Raw genomic sequence first — 18,996 nt, 5'->3', positions numbered from 1 at the left:
TTTAGTTGTCCTCCTTAATGCACACACACAGTTACATTTTCACAACAGCAGGTGAGTCCATGTTGAGGCAGCTTGTCATTAATGATATAGCCTATCAAAACTATTGAAACCAACGTGGTACAGAATGAACCAGGTGCACTCAAGTTTGTACTAAACAACAGCATAAGCAGGCCTACAGTAAATAGGGGCCGTATCACAATCAGTACTTTTGTAGGAAGGATGTGATATCAGAGAACATCTCTGTTTGTTTCTCTGCAGAACATGTGTGAATGCTGTAGAAGGGAAGGGTAGAGCAAGGGCAGATCTTCCGGAGGTAAATCGATCATGGATGGTGTCATTCTCCTGGACGGATAAAAACAAATAAATGTTAAAAATGCTATGATGATCCACCAAATATACTTGGGCATCAGGCAATATACCTCGGCTGTCCACTCAAGTAAAGGATTGTATACTGTTTTTTTTTTTTTCAGATTTGAAAGTGAAACTAGCTCTGTGTCTTGAACCCAGCTTGAATGTTCCTTTTTTTTTTACTAGGTCTTTAGAAAATGTTTCATAGATCAAACGGCTATCACATTAAATGCCTCATTACTTCAAGTGATAGTTCGGGTGTTTTGATGTGGGCTTGTATGAGGTACCTCTCCCTGTACAGTGTGTTACCTGCAGTAGATGACCTCCCTCTGTGTGTAGAAGCAGGGTGCGTGACAGCAAGACATATTTTAGCCACCTAAAAGAAGGCACATCTAAAAAATATATGGCTTTTTCATAAACCTTGAATTTGTAATAGCCTCGTATTTGAGCTTATAGTGAAGTGTAATAATTCTTCCAGTTAGTTACCAAAGAGTCCGGCCCTCTCCGCTGCACTCCAGGACAGGGAATGTGATGATGGCACAGCGCTCAATGGGGAAATATTGATTTAAGGTTTGTGTTGGCTGATATTTTTTACAACTGAAAGGTGTTTATGGAATAATTATTACACTTGACTATAAGCTCAAATACGAGGCTATTACAAATACAAGGTTTATGAAAATGCTCACGAAAAAATTTTTGTGAGCATTTTCATAAACATTCAAACCAGCAGTGTTACTCGCGTCGTTGTACTTATGTATTTGAGCTTATAGTAAAGTGTAATAATTATTCCATAAACACCTTTCAGTTGTAAAAATATCAGCCAACACAAATCTAAAATCAATATTTCCCCATTGAGTGCTGTGCCATCATCACATTCCCTGTCCTGGAGTGCAGCGGAGAGGGCCGGACTATTTGGTAACCAACTGATCCAGTAATCATAATCGATGGTAGAAATCCAAGATTAAATCAAAAAGCATTAAAGACTGAATAGCCTCCGGTTCATGTTTCACTAAATGCGATCTTAGTTTTCATGTGGTTTGTGTGAAATCGCTGCAGTGTACACACTGTGCTGTCAGGCGCACACCGCGCACTGGAGATAGCGTGCAGAGCACACTGGAGACAGCGCAGTCTCCGACTCACACTCTGCCTTCTCCAGTCATTATATCTGGATCATCCTCACCACCTGCGAATATGGACTGTATGATTTATGAACGCCTGTAAATAAAGTCAGTGACAGCTCTCACAGAATCGTTACACTCCATATCCTCATTGTGAGTCCTAATCATGATGCAGTCCGAGTTCACCGTAACTACACTTCAATGAATAAATAGTGACTTTCTCGTGCTCACGAGAAAAGTATCTCATGCTCACGGGAAACGTTTAAGTTTTTTTTTCCCTATGTCCATTTAGCGGCTCTGTTGTATTCCTACACACAGGTATAGCTATGCCTGCTGTGGACTGTATAACACGGCTGTCTGAGAAACAATGTAAAGCACCAAAAATGTTCAAAACATAGCGTGCACTTACACGGATATCTACTTTTTTAGGTGTACCTTCTTTTAGGTGGCTAAAATATGTCTCAAAGTACAACAAAATACGTCTCCACGAGCTGGTGGACTTGTGGTTATGAAGAAGATGCCAGGAGACCCGATGTCTTACCCAAAGATTCCACTGGATGCATGCTCATTGCAATCCGGCTCCAGTATGGTTTTGCTCGGTCATCTGTCGTCTGGCAACCCCCACCGGCTGCGTTTTGAGTCCGGCACGGTACAGAACAGCCGAACAGCTGAAATTACGAGACCGGGGAGTTCCCTCGATAATTTCATAATCACGCGGGTCCGCAGTTATAGGTATGTGTTATAAACACAACAACACGAAGTGTTCCCAACTGAAGAATTAGAAGAAGAGCTTGTTTTTGTCTCTTTTTTGAGGTTTTTGTGCTGGCGTCAACACAGAGTGTTTTATTTTGAAAATTAACCGGATGTTATGTTGTTGTATCGGTGTCTGACTTCCTGTCTGCTCCATGCTGAATTCGGTGGAATTGCTGCGTGGTGCTCCTGTACCTGCTCCGGAGCAGATACGCAGCACAGCGGACCCAGTGGAAGTTAACACATAGATATAGAGTGAAGCCTATCAGCTCTGCTGCCGTGACGGAGCGGAAGCGGACTGGACAAGTATCTGGTGAAATCGAGGGGTTTAAGAGGCAGCTTTTATTGACAGGCTTGACCAAGGAGAATAATAGTGATCAGTACAGTGTGTCAACCACTACCATTCTGAACAGTAGTCTATTTAACCTATCGTTGGATGTCAGTGTTTACTTAAGCGTGAACTGGGTCAAACTGTATGCTGTACTATATATCTTTTTGGGTCGACACACATGCATTATGTGCTGAGACAGAACAATCAGTCTAACCTGAGATTGGACTTCTTTAGTGAGAGACAGGTGCTGCATAACAGTCAGAAACCGGGCTTGTTAACTTCAGTCTTATCAGAGACACAGAACAGAAGGTCATCAGCTAAGAAGGAAAATTCCTTCACACTAACCATCTGGGAACTTGGTTTGACACCATCTGAAATTTACTTAAAATATGATCTGAACCGGGTGGAAAGGAGATTAATCAGGACCGATAGAAAGCAGAATATTTAATAAACATTATGATCAACAGCTTCAAAAGTACTGGACAGATCTACAGTGCAATACAATGTTGTTTTTTCATCAAGCAACATAGAAATGTCAGCCAGAACAAGCAGATATTGTAACATGAGTAGGTGTCCTGACGGCTGTGGTTGAAGGAAAACATGTTCTACCAGAAAGCAATGTATTGTGAGTTGACCAATGAGACTGCACATTTTCTTTTTTCATTTTACATGAATTTGCGGGAAGTAAAAGTTGAACTATGATGTACAATTGAAGCAGTAATAACAGGACAGTGAGGCGTAGGTACTGCAGGTCAAATTGTCCTCACCAGGAGATGTCCTGTGCGCCAACACAAGCACACAAAGGAGTATTTGCTGAAACAGGTCCAGTTCTACAGCTTCACACTGGAGTACACACATTCATTGTTGGTGTTGTTCCTCTGTCTTCTTGATCTGTTGGGCAGCTTAACACTTAAAGCAGCATAATGGAGGTTGTCTGCGTCTCCGTGACCCTGGTGATACAATATGTGGAAGTGGATTAGGATATTAATCAAATTCTAAATTCTGTTGTACAATTAAAAGGTATTTTGATGGTAATTAATGGATCGTTAGGATAAATTTCACCTCTGCATTTGTTGTGGAGGGAGCTGATAATCTTGCTGGAGACTCTGTGAAACACAAATAAAGCTGTTTCATTCAAAAGTTATATATGTGAAATAAAAGCTGTCAGATACAGATATTATCAGTTACCTGTAGACTGATAACTGCTTCTCTTCTTCATCTTGAACACTGAGAGAGCCAGTAAAACTACCAGGATGGTGGTGAATGTCAAAGCTCCACTCAACAAATACACCAAGACAGGAGAGTCCACTTTGTCTGCAGAGAGACAGACATCAGACACAGAGCCTTGGCATGTTTTCTGTTTCCATGTTGAGTTTTATGGGGAAATAAGAATGACTATTTAACAAATGGGACAATCTTTTCTAGAAAGTTTCTTACCTTGGAAGTCCAGCTTGATCCCGTCTCCAAACAGTATGTGTCCACATGAGGCAACAGCACAGTAGTAGGTCCCAGCATGAGAAAGATTCAGGCTCTTCATTGGCAAGTTGTAGACACAGGTGTGTGTTTGTGTGTTGTCTTTCCTCTCACACTGATCATTCCTGCCTCCATGGGTGTAAATGAGTCCTGGATGAGATTCCTGAGAGTGTTTGAACCAGTAAACACTGTGTTCTCCATCACAGGTCCCAGTGTGTACTGTACAGTTCAGAGTCACAGAGCCTCCTGGCTGGATGATCTCAGGAGCTGACTGATGGACCCAAGCTGAACCCGTCACACTGACAGTAATACTCTCTGAAATTTCTAACGTGTTTGAAAAACAACTTATGCAGTTGTAAGCAGCTGAGTCTGAAATACGCAGATCTGAGATCTTCAAGTGATTTTTACCATCTCTTGTATCCAGTGTGAAGCGTGGATTGTTCTTGAATTCACCATGAAAAGTGCCATTTTTATCAAACTTGTAGAATGAAGAGATGAGCTGTGGTTTCTGTCCCAGAGGTTGTTTGTACCAGTAAAGCCTTGCAGCAACATCAGCTTTACAGAAACATGGCAAAGTGAAGCTGTCCCCAGTTTTTAGTGATAAAAAACCTCCGTCTGGATGAACAGACGAGGACGACTTCAGAGCAGTTGTCTGAGCTGAAATGAAATGAGAGACAAAACAAACACACAGTTACTTCTTTGTGAAAGAGTTCAGAATAATCATTACATCAGACACATTAGTATGAGGAGTAACCATACATTCCAAAATGAATACTTGAATCAACAAACTCAACTCACCCGTTATCCCAAAGAACAAACATGTCAGATGGAAGAAGACAAGCCTCAGAGATGTCATCCTGTTCCAATCCTTGTGTTGAATGACTGAATCTCAGCACCTTCTCCGCCCTTTAGAGAGAAGACTGTGTTTGATTGGCCAGCCTGAAATGACTATGTATGAGCTATGTAGGAAACATGTTCACTGCCACAAGTGTCACGTTGGTTAGAGTCGCACGTCACAGATAAATGGAAAACTTCACCCTGAAATTGGATTTAAAATCACTGAAAAAATATATGACCTGTATCAAATATAAACACTTGCACCAATAGAGAATAGGACTAATAGACTGGCAAAAGTCAGTCGCACAAAAACAATATCACCAATATCAATATCAATACACAAGAACATTTTGACTTTTAAAAGTTTTCTCTCTCTTGTAACTGTTTGACTGTGAGCTATTCTCACTGTACTCTAAGCCATAAAATAAGGTGCTGGTAAGAACTCTGCAGTATTTGAATGTTTAAGGGTCTTTAGGTGGATCTGTGAGAATGCTAACACCTTTACAGCCTGCTGAAAACCACAATGAACATTCAGTGAACATCAAGCTAACATCAGCATGCTAGCATTGTCATTGTGAGCATGGTGTTTAGCAGGTATCCTGTAAAGAAAATGCTCACCACCTTGGTTGAGTGTGTTAGCATGCTAACATTAGCACATTTTCTGTAAGAAGTAAACTAAGCCTCATTTAAAGTCTCATCGAGATCAATCAGATCGACATTTGATAACTTGAGAATGACATTCAAAAATCAGTCTTTTTCAGAATCACTCTCAGACTTTGCCTACATAGTGTTGCTTTAGTTGTCCTCCTTAATGCACACACACAGTTACATTTTCACAACAGCAGGTGACGCATGTTGAGGAAGCTTGTCATTCATGATATAAAAAGTATTGAAACCAACATGGTACACAATGAACCAAGTGCACTCAAGTTTGTATGAAACAACAGCATACAGTAAGCAGACGTACTTTAAATAGGGGTTGCTGTAGAGGGAAGGGGTAGAGCAGGGGGAGATTGTCCGTAAGTTAATCGATCATGGATGGTGTCATTCTCCTGGACGGATAAAAACAAATAAAGGTTAAAAATGCTAACAAGGTTTTACCAAATATAGGGGAGAGTGGGGTAATTTGTGCCAAGGGGAAAGTAGTGCCACCCCAGTTATCTAGAAAACCACAGAAGAAGTTGATCATGTGACCACATATTTTTGAAGAGGAGTCCATTTCGCTCATCCTGCAAAGAAGGGAGACACACGGCTTGAGAGGTAAGCACATTTAAGTTCAAAAAACAATTTTTTGCCCTCCAAAGTAAAATTTCTATGATCAAGGTTTTTTGATTGCTGTGTTTGAACAATTATAGACAACTTTGAAAACAGTTGACACATGTTTTAGTGCTTTAGTAAGCTACACCATGAGTCTATACAGTCAACATAATGCTAGCTCAAAACAGCTGGGGGATGCATTTTATATGATATTTTACTATATGTTACTTTATTGTATTTTTATTGTTATTGTAAATTGTATTCTTACATTTGAATCAGAATTAGAATACTTCATTAATCCCCAAGGGGAAATTGTTTATTGTTATTTGTTACTGTTATTGTTATTGTGTTTGTTATTGTTATTGTTTATTTGATCACTAAAACTATGTGACATTCTTAATTTTAGACCAAAATCCATCATGCCACGCAAATACAAGCAGAAGACAGACAGGGTTAGACAGGGTAAACTATCTTCAAGTAAACCACCCACACCACAAAACTTGGAAGTTCATATTTCCCTGCAGCATTGACAAGTGGGATGTTAAGTTGTAGCCCTAGTAGGCTGGATCTGTGAAGAGTAAGAGTCAATTAGGTGTTCATGTGATGGTATCGGCCTTGTTATAGAAAAGTGGCCTTTGATGTTGTTAAACTTTAAATAAACGTTAATTAAGTCATTTTGTATTGAATTTGTCTTGCTTTTATATAGCATTATCGTTTGTGAGATTAAAATGATCTGTTCTACTTCAATTATCAATGGCACAACTTACCCCACACCGGGGGCAAGTTGTGCCACGAAACCACTTTTTTTTTCTAAAGCTATATTTCTCAAACAGTTTATTTAAGATCCAATGTGATTGTTCCCAGGGATTAGGGCTGCGCGGTATACGCGGTATTTGAGGTAGACGGTAGAAAATTTGGCCCACGGTAGAGATTTGCGCAGTACCGTCCTACCGTCAGTGACGTCATCGCACCTGCCTCAGAGTGAAAATGGCTGCAAGCACAGAGACGGCGCAGAAGGAGGAGCTGGTAAAAAAAACGGTGCCACGTCCGGTAGTATCAGAGGCGCAGTATTGGCGAACCGAACCAGTGTGAATGGATAAGCTGGCGGCACGAAGCGAGGGTGTGTCGGTCTAATGGTAACATAGTAACTGGTCGTGTCTTTGGCAACTTATATGAGGAAAAAAATACCGCAGTTATTCGCGGAGAAGTGTCTGTCCGACCGACTATTTCTGCCCGAGAAACAGCGTCTGTCCCCGGCAAAAAACTAACTCACCAACTTTTTGTCGCGCTGAAAAAAATCACAGAGATGGTCAGCCCTCCCAACCGAGACTTCAGTGAACTTTCCACCATAAACAGCCTCCCTCCCCGCGAGTGAAAGAGTCAGACAGTGTCCCGTTTACTGATGCCGATTATGTAATTAAGAGAAAAACATACACGTCGTCATCATCATGATGTGTACCATCACGTCACGGCCTCTTCACTAAGTCACGGTTGTTATATGTTCGTTCATTATAACATGCGTATATTTCAATAAGTCATATCTGAATTGTAAACCCCTTTTTATAAATAAAGTTGAAAAAAAAAAGTCACATTTTATATTTCCTTTTTAGATTTACTTGAATACTGTGTAATGTACATGGGCTTGAACTTGAAGCAAAAGTATAATTATTGCAAGTTGCACTACTTTTTGTATTGGTTTTATAAAAGATATTTGTGAAATTTGCATAGTGACAGTTCTGTATTTTGACTGCAATTGTCTTTGCACTCTGATTCCTCACTTCATTAGAATCATGAGTGGCTCTTCTTTGTAAACAGCATCATTTTCTGGGGCCATGCAAACATGTATTACTACTAGTGTGGAATTATTCTACAATATTCACTTATCATGACAGTAAAAAAGACCATCCTAAGTCAATCTACTGCAGTAATTCCTCTCTCAATCAGTAGAAAATGCTGTGAAAACCTGATCATGCATGAAAAAAAAAAAATACCGTCATATACCATGAAACCGCCCAGCACTACCAGGGATGCACAACATCCTGAACTATATGCACATATTTTAGTTGGAGCCATCCCCTTTCTTTAAAGGCACTTTAAGTAAAAATTGGCACTACTTACCCCACTCTCCCTACTTGGGCGGCAGGCAATATACCTCGGCTGTCCACTCAAGTAAAGTAAAGTATACTGTTTTTGTTTTTTGTTTTTTTCTGATTTGAAAGTGAAACTAGCTGTTTCTTGAACCCAGCTTGAATTTTTTTTTTTTTTTTTTTACTTTTAGAAGACTTTTTGTACATCAAATGGCTATCACATTAAATGCCTCATTACTTAAGGTGATAGTTTGTGTCTTCTGATGTGGGGATGTACAGGTATGAGGTACCTCTCCCTATACAGTGTGTTACCTGCAGGAGATGACCGTCTGCTTCCCTCTGTGTGGAGAAGCAGAGCATTGTGCTGCTAAACAGCACCGACAGCAAGACATATTTTAGCCACCTAAAAGAAGGCACATCTAAAATATATATATCCATTTAGTGTATGTTACATTTTGAACATTATTGGTGCTTTACATTGCTTTCAGACAACCCGTTCCTTTGGCTCTACATTTCCTCAACTGTACAACATCTGTATTCCTACGCTCAAGTGTAGCTGTGCCTGCTGCGGACTGTATAACATGGCTGTCTGACAACAATGTACAGCAACAAAAATGTTCAAAACATAGCGTGCACTTAAACAGATATCTATTTTTTTTAGGAGTACCTTCTTTTAGGTGGCTAAAATGCGTCTTGCTCATACATGATGCCAGCAAAAAGATGGACAGTGCAATTTTCAGGTTTCATTTATTTACAGTAGCAGCAGGGGCTTTTATGTTGGTCCTCACTGGATCCTTTACTAACTGATGGAAGTTCTGTAGAGCTGGTGGACTTGTGGTTATGAAGAAGATGCCAGGAGACCCGATGTCTTAAGAGGAAGCTTTTATTGACAGGCTTGACCAAGGAGAATAATAGCGATCAGTACAGTGTCAACCACTAGCATTCTGAACAGTAGTCTATTTAACTTATAGCTGGATGTCAGTGTTTACTTAAGAGTGAACTGGGTCAAACTGTATGCTGTACTATATATCTTTTTGGGTTGACACACATGCATTATGTACTGAGACAGAACAATCAGTCTAACCTGAGATTGGACTTCTTTAGTGAGAGACAGTTGCTGTATAACAGTCAGAAAACGGGGCTTGTTAACTTCAGTCTAATAAGAGACACAGAACAGAGGGTCATCAGCTAAGAAGGAAAATGTCTTCACACTAACCATCTGGGAACTTGGTTTGACACCATCTGAAATTTACTTAAAATATGATCTGAACCGGGTGGAAAGGAGATTAATCAAGACCAATAGAAAGCAGAATATTTAATAAACATTATGATCAACAGGTTCAAAAGTACTGGACAGATCTACAGTGCAATACAATGTTGTTTTTTCATCAAGCAACATAGAAATGTCAGCCAGAACAAGCAGATATTGTAACATGAGTAGGTGTCCTGACGGCTGTGGTTGAAGGAAAACATGTTCTAACAGAAAGCAATTTATTGTGAGTTGACCAATTAGACTGCACATTTTCTTTTTCCATATTACATGATTTGGGGGAAGTAAAAGTTGAACTGAAATGTACAAGTGAAGCAGTAATAACAGGACAGTGAGGCGTAGGTACTGCAGGTCAAATTGACCACACCAGGAGACTTTCCCATGCTACTGTTGCGCCAACACAAGCAAACAAAGGAGTATTTGCTGAAACAGGTCCAGTTCTAGAGCTTCACACTGGAGTACACACATTCATTGTTGGTGTTGTTCCTCTGTTTTCTTGATCTGTTGGGCAGCTTGACACTTAAAGCAGCATAATGGAGGTTGTCTGCGTCTCCGTGATCCTGGTGATAAAATATGGGGAAGTGGATTAGGATATCAATCAAATTCTAAATTCTGTTGTACAATTAAAAGGTATTTGATTGTAATTTAATGGATCGTTAAGATAAATTTCACCTCTGCATTTGTTGTGGAGGGAGCTGATAATCTTGCTGGAGACTCTGTGAAACACAAATAAAACTGTTTCATTTAAAAGTTATATTTAGTGGAAACAAGCTGTCAGACACAAACAGTATCAGTTACCTGTAGACTGATAACTGTTCCTCTTCTTCATCTTGAACACTGAGAGAGCCAGTAAAACTACCAGGATGGTGGTGAATGTCAAAGCTCCACTCAACAAATACACCAAGACAGGAGAGTCCACTCTGTCTGCAGAGACAGACATCAGACACAGAGCCTTAGCATGTTTTCTGTTTCCATGTTAAGTTTCATGGGGAAATAAGAATGACTCTTTAACAATGGGACAATCTTTTCTAGAAAGAAAACTCACCCTCAAAGTCCAGCTTGGTCCCGTCTCCAAACAGTATGTGTCCACATGAGGCAACAGCACAGTAGTAGGTCCCAGCATGAGAAAGATTCAGGCTCTTCATTGGCAAGTTGTAGACACAGGTGTGTGTTCGTGTGTTGTCTTTCCTCTCACACTGATCATTCCTGCCTCCATGGGTGTAAATGAGTCCTGGATGAGATTCTTGAGAGTGTTTGAACCAGTAAACACTGTGTTCTCCATCACAGGTCCCAGTGTGTACTGTACAGTTCAGAGTCACAGAGCCTCCTGGCTGGATGATCTCAGGAGCTGACTGATGGACCCAAGCTGAACCTGTTACACTGACAGTAATACTCTCTGAAATTTCTAAAATGCTTGCAAAACTACTCATGCAGTTGTAAGCAGCTGAGTCTGAAAGACGCAGATCTGAGATCTTCAAGTGATTTTTACCATCTCTTGTATCCAGTGTGAAGCGTGGATTGTTCTTGAATTCACCATGAAAAGTGCCATTTTTTTCAATCCTGTAGAATGAAGAGATGAGCTGTGGTTTCTGTCCCAGAGGTTGTTTGTACCAGTAAAACCTAGCAACAACATCAGCTCCATAGAAACATGGCAAAGTGAAGCTGTCCCCAGTTTTTAGTGATAAAAAACCTCCGTCTGGATGAACAGACGAGGACGACTTCAGAGCAGTTGTCTGAGCTGAAATGAAATGAGAGACAAAACAAACACACAGTTACTTCTTTGTGAAAGAGTTCAGAATAATCATTACATCAGACACATTAGTATGAGGAGTAACCATACATTAAAAAATGAATACTTGAATCAACAAACTCAACTCACCCGTTATCCCCAAGAACAAACATGTCAGATGGAAGAAGACAAGCCTCAGAGATGTCATCCTGTTCCAATCCTTGTGTTGAATGAAAAAATCTCGACATCTTCTCCACCCTTTAGAGAGAAGACTGTGTTTGATTGGCCAGCCTGAAATGACTATGTATGAGCTATGTAGGAAACATGGTCACATGTTCACTGTCACAAGTGTCACGTTGGTTAGAGTCGCACATCACAGATAAATGGAAAACTTCACACTGAAATTGGATTTAAAATCACTGAAAACATATTTGACCTGTATCAAATATAAACACTCGCACCAATACACAATAAGAGTCCTGCTCCACGTTCAGCAATGGACCAGATGCCATTATGTCAAACAGTAATGAAGGACGTGACTTTGAGCAGATCATCCAGAGTTGATACCATCTCATGATTAAAAAGAAACATTATTTCAAGTTGTAACCAACACTGCATTCTGTGCTGCATTTAACAGATGTTTTGTAACATATATGTATATATATTAAAAGTATAATACCACAATACAATCCAAATAAGTCACTCCTTTCAGATATCAACCTTTTTCAGATCTTTTTCAGAATCACTCTCAGACTTTGCCTACATAGTGTTGCTTTAGTTGTCCTCCTTAATGCACACACACAGTTACATTTTCACAACAGCAGGTGAGCCCATGTTGAGGAAGCTTGTCATTAATGATATAGCCTATCAAAACTATTGAAACCAACGTGGTACAGAATGACAATGCGAGAACCAGGTTCACTCAAGCTTGCACTAAACAACAGCATAAGCAGACCTACTTTAAATAGGGGCCGCATCACAAACAGTACTTTTATAGGAAGGATGTGATATCAGAGAACATCTCTGTCTGTTTCTCTGCAGAGCATGTGTGAATGCTGTAGAAGGGAGGGGTAGAGCAGGGGCAGATTGTCTGTAAGTTAATCGATCATGGATGGTGTCATTCTCCTGGACGGATAAAAACAGATAAATGTTAAAAATGCTAAGATGATCCACAAAATATACTTGGGCAGCAGTCAATGTACCTCGGCTGTCCACTCAAGTAATGGACTGTATACTGTTTTTTTTTTTTTTCAGATTTGAAAGTGAAACTAGCTCTGTTTCTTGAACCCAGCTTGAATTTTTCTTTTTTTTTCCTTCAGAACATGTTTTATAGATCAAATGGCTATCACATTAAATGCCTCATTACTTAAAGTGATAGTTCGGGTGTTTGATAAGGGGTTGTATGAGGTACCTCTCCCTATACAGTGTGTTACCTGCAGTAGATGAGAGTCTGCTCTCCCTCTGTGTGGAGAAGCAGAGCATTGTGCTGCTAAACGGCACGAACAGCAAGACGTATTTTAGCCACCTAAAAGAAGGCACATCTAAAATATATATATCCATTTCAGTGTATGCTATATTTTGAACATTTTTGGTACTTTACATCGCATTCAGACAACCCTGTCCTTTGGCTCTACATTTCCTCAACTGTACAACGGATGTATTCCTACACACTCAAGTGTAGCTGTGCCTGCTGCGGACTGTATAACACGGCTGTCTGACAACAATGTAAAGCACCAAAAATGTTCAAAACATAGCCTGCACTTAAACAGATATCTATTTTTTTAGGTGAACCTTCTTTTAGGTGGCTAAAATACGTCTTGCTCATACATGATGCCAGCAAAAAGATGTACTGTGCAATTTTCAGGTTTCATTTATTTACAGTAGCAGCAGGGGCTCTTATGTTGGTCCTGACTGGATCCTTTACTAACTGATGGAAATTCTGTAGAGCTGGTGGACTTGTGGTTATGAAGAAGATGCCAGGAGACCCGATGTCTTAAGAGGCAGCTTTTATTGACAGGCTTGACCAAAGAGAATAATAGCGATCAGTACAGTGTCAACCACTACCATTCTGAACAGTAGTCTATTTAACATATTGCTGGATGTCAGTGTTTACTGAAGAGTGACCTGGGTCAAACTGTATGCTGTACTATATATCTTTTTGGGTTGACACACATGCATTCTGTACTGAGACAGAACAATCAGTCTAACCTGAGATTGGACTTCTTTAGTGAGAGACAGTTGCTGCATAACAGTCAGAAACAGGGCTTGTTAAAGGGGAATTGCCGTTTTTTACAACCTGGACCTTATTTCTAGCATAAAATACGGTCATTTACTCACCCAGATAACTTTGGTGTCATTTGGAGTCGTCTGGAGTCGTTTGGACGAAATTAGATCCAGTGGAGCGCCGCGTATATCCATATAATGCGAGTGATTGGGGCACCGAAGCGCAGCTTCTATATAACGCATAATCTGCCCTGAAACTAGTTCATTTCACAAATATTTTGTTATGAAACGCTAGTGCTATTCCCCTCTGAGTCCGGGGTTGCCTGTCTGTAGGTTGACCTACTAACCTCTGACCTGGATGATGTCATCTCTGAGTGCCACGCGCAGCCATAGCACAGCCACTCTGCGGTGGTCGGCTCGTTTAGCTGCAATTTGGCACTGCTATGTTTTGTTACTGCGTATTTCCAAATTGTCCAAACAAAATGACCATTTGGACGAAGTTCAGCTTCCACAGGCTTCCTCTCCGCAACCTGGACTTACTCAAGCTCTGGCTAGTTGCGCAGAAAATGGACCTGAATACTCAAGTGGAAGCAACCTACAGACCCCGGATGTTGAGAACAGGCAAACCCGGACTCAGAGAGGAATAGCACTAGCGTATCATAACAAAATATTGGTGAAATGAACTAGTTTCGCGGCAGATAATGCGTTATATTAAGGCTGCGCTTCGGTGCCCCAATCACTCGCATTATATGGATATACGCGGCGCTCCACTCAATCTAATTTCGTCCGAACGACTCCAAATGACACCAAAGTTATCTGGGTTAGTAATTGATCGTATTTTATGCTAGAAATAAGGTCCAGGTTGTAAAAAACGGCAATTCCCCTTTCACTTCAGTCTTATCAGAGACACAGAACAGAAGGTCATCAGCTAAGAAGGAAAATTCCTTCACACTAACCATCTGGGAACTTGGTTTGACACCATCTGAAATTTACTTAAAATATGATCTGATCCAGGTGGAAAAGAGATTAATCAAGACCAATAGAAAGCAGAATATTTAATAAGCATTATGATCAACAGGTTCAAAAGTACTGGACAGATCTACAGTGCAATACAATGTTGTTTTTCATCAAGCAACATAGAAATGTCAGCCAGAACAAGCAGATATTGTAACATGAGTAGGTGTCCTGACGGCTGTGGCATGTTCTACCAGAAAGCAATGTATTGTGAGTTGACCAATTAGACTGCACATTTTCTTTTTCCATATTACATGAATTTGCGGGAAGTAAAAGTTGAACTGAAATGTATGATTGAAGCAGTAATAACAGGACAGTGAGGCGTAGGTACTGCAGGTCAAATTGTCCTCACCAGGAGATGTCCTGTGCGCCAACACAAACAAACAAAGGAGTATTTGCTGAAACAGGTCCAGTTCTACAGCTTCACACTGGAGTACACACATTCATTGTTGGTGTTGTTCCTCTGTCTTCTTGATCTGTTGGGCAGCTTGACACTTAAAGCAGCATAATGGAGGTTGTCTGCGTCTCCGTGACCCTGGTGATGAAATATGTGGAAGTCGATTAGGATCAAATTCTGAATTCTGTTGTGCAGTTAAAAGGTATTTTGGTGGTAATTAATGGATCGTTAAAATAAATTTCACCTCTGCATTTGTTGTGGAGGGAGCTGATAATCTTGCTGGAGACTCTGTGAAACACAAATAAAACTGTTTCATTCAAAAGTTATATTTAGTGGAAACAAACTGTCAGACACAAACAGTACAAGTTACCTGTAGACTGATAACTGTTTCTCTTCTTCATCTTGAACACTGAGAGAGCCAGTAAAACTACCAGGATGGTGGTGAGTGTCAAAGCTCCACTCAACAAATACACCAAGACAGGAGAGTCCACTGTTTGCAGAGAGACAGACATCAGACACAGAGCCTTGGCATGTTTTCTGTTTCCATGTTAAGTTTTATGGGGTAATAAGAATGACTATATAACTAATTGGACAATCTTTTCTAGAAAGTTTCTTACCTTGGAAGTCCAGCTTGGTCCCGTCTCCAAACAGTATGTGTCCACATGAGGCAACAGCACAGTAGTAGGTCCCAGCACGAGAAAGATTCAGGCTCTTCATTGGCAAGTTGTAGACACAGGTGTGTGTTTGTGTGTTGTCTTTCCTCTCACACTGATCATTCCTGCCTCCATGGGTGTAAATGAGTCCTGGATGAGATTCTTGAGAGTGTTTGAACCAGTAAACACTGTGTTCTCCATCACAGGTCCCAGTGTGTACTGTACAGTTCAGAGTCACAGAGCCTCCTGGCTGGATGATCTCAGGAGCTGACTGATGGACCCAAGCTGAACCCGTCACACTGACAGCTGTGCTCTCTAATATTTCTACGGCGGATAAATAGCCCCTCATGCAGTTGTAAGCAGCTGAGTCTGAAATACGCAGATCTGAGATCTTCAAATGATTTTTACCATCTCTTGTATCCAGTGTGAAGCGTGGATTATTCTTGAATTCACCATGAAAAGTGCCATTTTTTTCAAACTTGTAGAATGAAGAGATGAGCTGTAGTTTCTGTCCCAGAGTTTGTTTATACCAGTAAAGCCTTGCAGGAAAAGTATCTCCATAGAAACATGGCAAAGTCAAGCTGTCCCCAGTTTCAACTGATACAAAACCTCCGTCTTGATGAATAGTTGGGGACAAATTTAGAGCTGTTGTCTGAGCTGAAATGAAATGAGAGACAAAAGAAATGCACATTTACTTTCTCTGATTGAATTCAGCATAGACACATTAGTGTGAGTGACATACAAAAATACTGGAGCCATAAAAACACAACTCACCCACTTTCCCCCAAAACAAACATGTCAGAAAGAAGACAAGCGGAGATGTCATCATGTTCGAATCCTTGTGTTGAATGAGAGAGTCTCAATACTTTTTCCACTCTTAGGAGACAAGACTGCGTTTGATTGGCCAGCCCATGTGACACTATGGCCCACTTTGGAAACATGAAGATGTTCACTGCCACCTCTCGTCAAGTTTAGTACTTAAGAAGATTCACATGGGGGGAGACATAAGAAAATAATGGCTCACATAGTGGTTTCTTATGTAAAATTAGGGGAAAATAAAGGAATAAACGCTATATCAATTAGTATAGCACAGTCTAATTGGACTGACCATCACTATGTCCAACAGATACAGCAACATGCAGGTACAATAATTTATCTACCTGTAAGCCTCAGTAACAACATTGTTGAGTATTCATAAAAATGGAAACCGAGTCAATGGATCTCACTGAAGTGCCGACTCTGAACATCCTGATTCAGGTACAGCCCTTATAGCTAGATACCACTAATGGTAGAGTTCGTGGAAATGTAAGGTTTTGGAGCCAAGAGCTTGGAATGCATTTTTTGCTATTAACTTTAATGATGGTCTTTTTATTTTTACACGTCAGCTTGTATCTGCTTGTTTGAGCACTTTGTAATCTGATGCTGTTATGTTCCAAAATGCCTGATGCAACCAGCATTTTCTATCCTTTGTTTTTGTTGTTGTATGTAGTTCTCAGGCTTTTCTGTGAGGCTTAAATGTGACTTCTTAAGAACTTTTCTTTCTTTGGATGTTTTCATGGTCTTTGGCGTAAGGAGTATTCATGTGACAGTGCAAAACCTCTACATCCTGCTGCAAACCACAGTAGCTGCTGACAGAGATACTAAGCAAAAGCATGGGGGGGTTTAGATTCAAAAGTCTCAGTGTGGAGAATGATGGAAAGATAGATGATAGATTGAAGATTTATAGCTGTTGCAGTGCCAAAATGAAACATTTTGCAATGCAAAACTGCTGCTGTATGACATGAAAGCTATCCTACAGCTATCTTAAAGTATGCTAATGTTCATCCTGCTCTTCACAGCCCTCTAAGACCTGATAAGTGTCAGGGCCCACACCCTGTTAGTTCTCTACCAACCAGAGGTAAAGTGGTGTACATGTAAAGGTATTAGTGTTGTCATGATGCTGGAGTTTCTAACTTTGATACAATACCTTGAAAAATATTAATACTGAATACCAAGGTCGGTATCATGGAGAAAAACTGAAAAACATTTAGGGCATGAAATGTTTTGTTTTTTTAATAAAAGATAAATATAACAAGGTTGGTGTGCTGTGTATCAACAGGCGACCCAACAAAATATTATTGTGTATGACTTTTTGTTTTGGCCGGGCAGTGTATAACCATGTGGTTAAGGCTCGGAAACAATTGAGGACACGCTCTAAAAAAAACATGACTCTCAGTTGGAAATGGGTGAAGCGAACAGTGGTTTCCTGTGTTGAAGTTCAAAGTTTAGTGAGCCGTCCATCCACCCCGACATCCTCCCCATGTGGACTTGTAACTTAAACAATGCTGCCTTACTTCCTGCTTTGCTCATGTCTCCAACATACATTAAGTACTCCTTTAAAACTGCAACGACTCTGTGGAGAGGCCTTATCTTGTTCTTACCCTGTTGCTCCATAACCCAAGTTTAGCTTATATAAAAACAATTTATTAGTCTTTAAAGATATCATTTGTAAGAAATGGCCAGAATTCGAAGGTAGCTCGAAGACTATACAGGGCAGCATAATGGCCTCCTGCTTACTATGCTAGACTTATGCTTTGCTGTAGCTATCCTTGGCTGTTGTGACTAGTTGCCATCAGCAAGAAGCTCAGGTGGCTGTGTAGCTAAGTTGCCTTATTAGCTGATGGAAGTCTGCCCGCACCTCAACCGCTGATGACTGGAGGAGTCACTGTGGTCAATGGGGCTCAGCTCAGCCAGCCACCAGACACCAGACTGGGACTGAACACAGCCTCTGATACCATCAGTTTGAAGACAGGGTGGTGGATTTGGACACGGAGGTGATTTACAGCTGCTCTGACCAGGACTGTGTTTCCACGGACAATTAAACACGACAGTAGAGGCATAAAGAGACAGAAGTCCAAAGACAGTCTGACATTGGGTGATTGAAAATGGTGCATGGAGCTGGAGTATTTCCACATCTTAGTGATTGAAGGATTTATTTTGATCAAACAAGAGGTGATTGTGAAACGACAAACCAAGACTTTTGGCTAGTTTTATTTTGTTTATGGTGAGTTTGATGAAGTGTGTTGAACAACGAGTTAACAAGGCAGTTCAGATAGTATGAGTCTGGTGAAAGACAGAAACTTGAATTGAGATTGTGTATGGTTGTATTTTTCTGGAACGGTGTAAAATATCTGCTTAGACATCTCTGCAACACAGTACAAAGATGTCTTTGACATAACAATGTTGTTTCCTGTTTAATACTTTAAACTTAAATTCTGACCATATCTTACATATTGCCCCGTCAAAAGCATGAATCTGTTACTCCAACTGGACTTCCTGGATTGTTTCACTGTTTTAGCTATACCTTAAACAACACCCACACACAAACACAGTGCCTGTGTACTAACACAGGGTTGTTTGCAGTCTGACTGCCCGGTAAGAACACCTCCGCATCCTGCTCAAAACCACAGAGGCTGCTGCAGTGAAGAAGAGACACAGTAAAGTGTCTTAAAGATCAACGGGTCTCATTG

At 40.5% G+C, this 18,996-nt stretch overlaps 3 protein-coding genes across 3 annotated transcripts; all 3 read right to left on the bottom strand.

Annotated features, from left to right (window-relative positions):
- Positions 1 to 3,727: 3,727 nt before the first annotated feature.
- On the bottom strand, positions 3,728 to 4,876 carry LOC311251292 (uncharacterized protein; the record flags this gene model as incomplete). Its single annotated transcript, XM_084343667.1, has 3 exons — positions 3,728 to 3,861; positions 3,985 to 4,677; positions 4,819 to 4,876. The coding sequence occupies 3 exons, from the start codon at positions 4,874 to 4,876 to the stop codon at positions 3,728 to 3,730; spliced, it is 885 nt and encodes a 294-aa protein (XP_084199793.1).
- Positions 4,877 to 10,261: 5,385 nt separating this feature from the next.
- LOC311251513 (polymeric immunoglobulin receptor-like) lies at positions 10,262 to 16,320 on the bottom strand (the record flags this gene model as incomplete). The annotated part of the gene is made up of 3 exons (XM_084343972.1): positions 16,262 to 16,320; positions 15,452 to 16,144; positions 10,262 to 10,395 (listed from the first exon to the last, which is right to left on the bottom strand). The coding sequence occupies exons 1-3, from the start codon at positions 16,314 to 16,316 to the stop codon at positions 10,262 to 10,264; spliced, it is 882 nt and encodes a 293-aa protein (XP_084200098.1). The 5' UTR covers positions 16,317 to 16,320.
- Positions 10,500 to 11,408, bottom strand: LOC311251781 (uncharacterized protein; the record flags this gene model as incomplete). Its single annotated transcript, XM_084344424.1, has 2 exons — positions 10,500 to 11,209; positions 11,351 to 11,408. 2 exons carry the CDS (start codon positions 11,406 to 11,408, stop codon positions 10,500 to 10,502), a joined length of 768 nt encoding a protein of 255 aa, XP_084200550.1.
- Positions 16,321 to 18,996: the final 2,676 nt, after the last annotated feature.

This window comes from Pagrus pagrus (genome assembly GCF_965226575.1).
Source record: "Pagrus pagrus genome assembly, chromosome: 22".
NCBI lineage: Eukaryota > Metazoa > Chordata > Actinopteri > Spariformes > Sparidae > Pagrus > Pagrus pagrus.
Note: the sequence above shows the minus strand (reverse complement) of the source record. Positions and strands in the feature narration are given on the sequence as shown.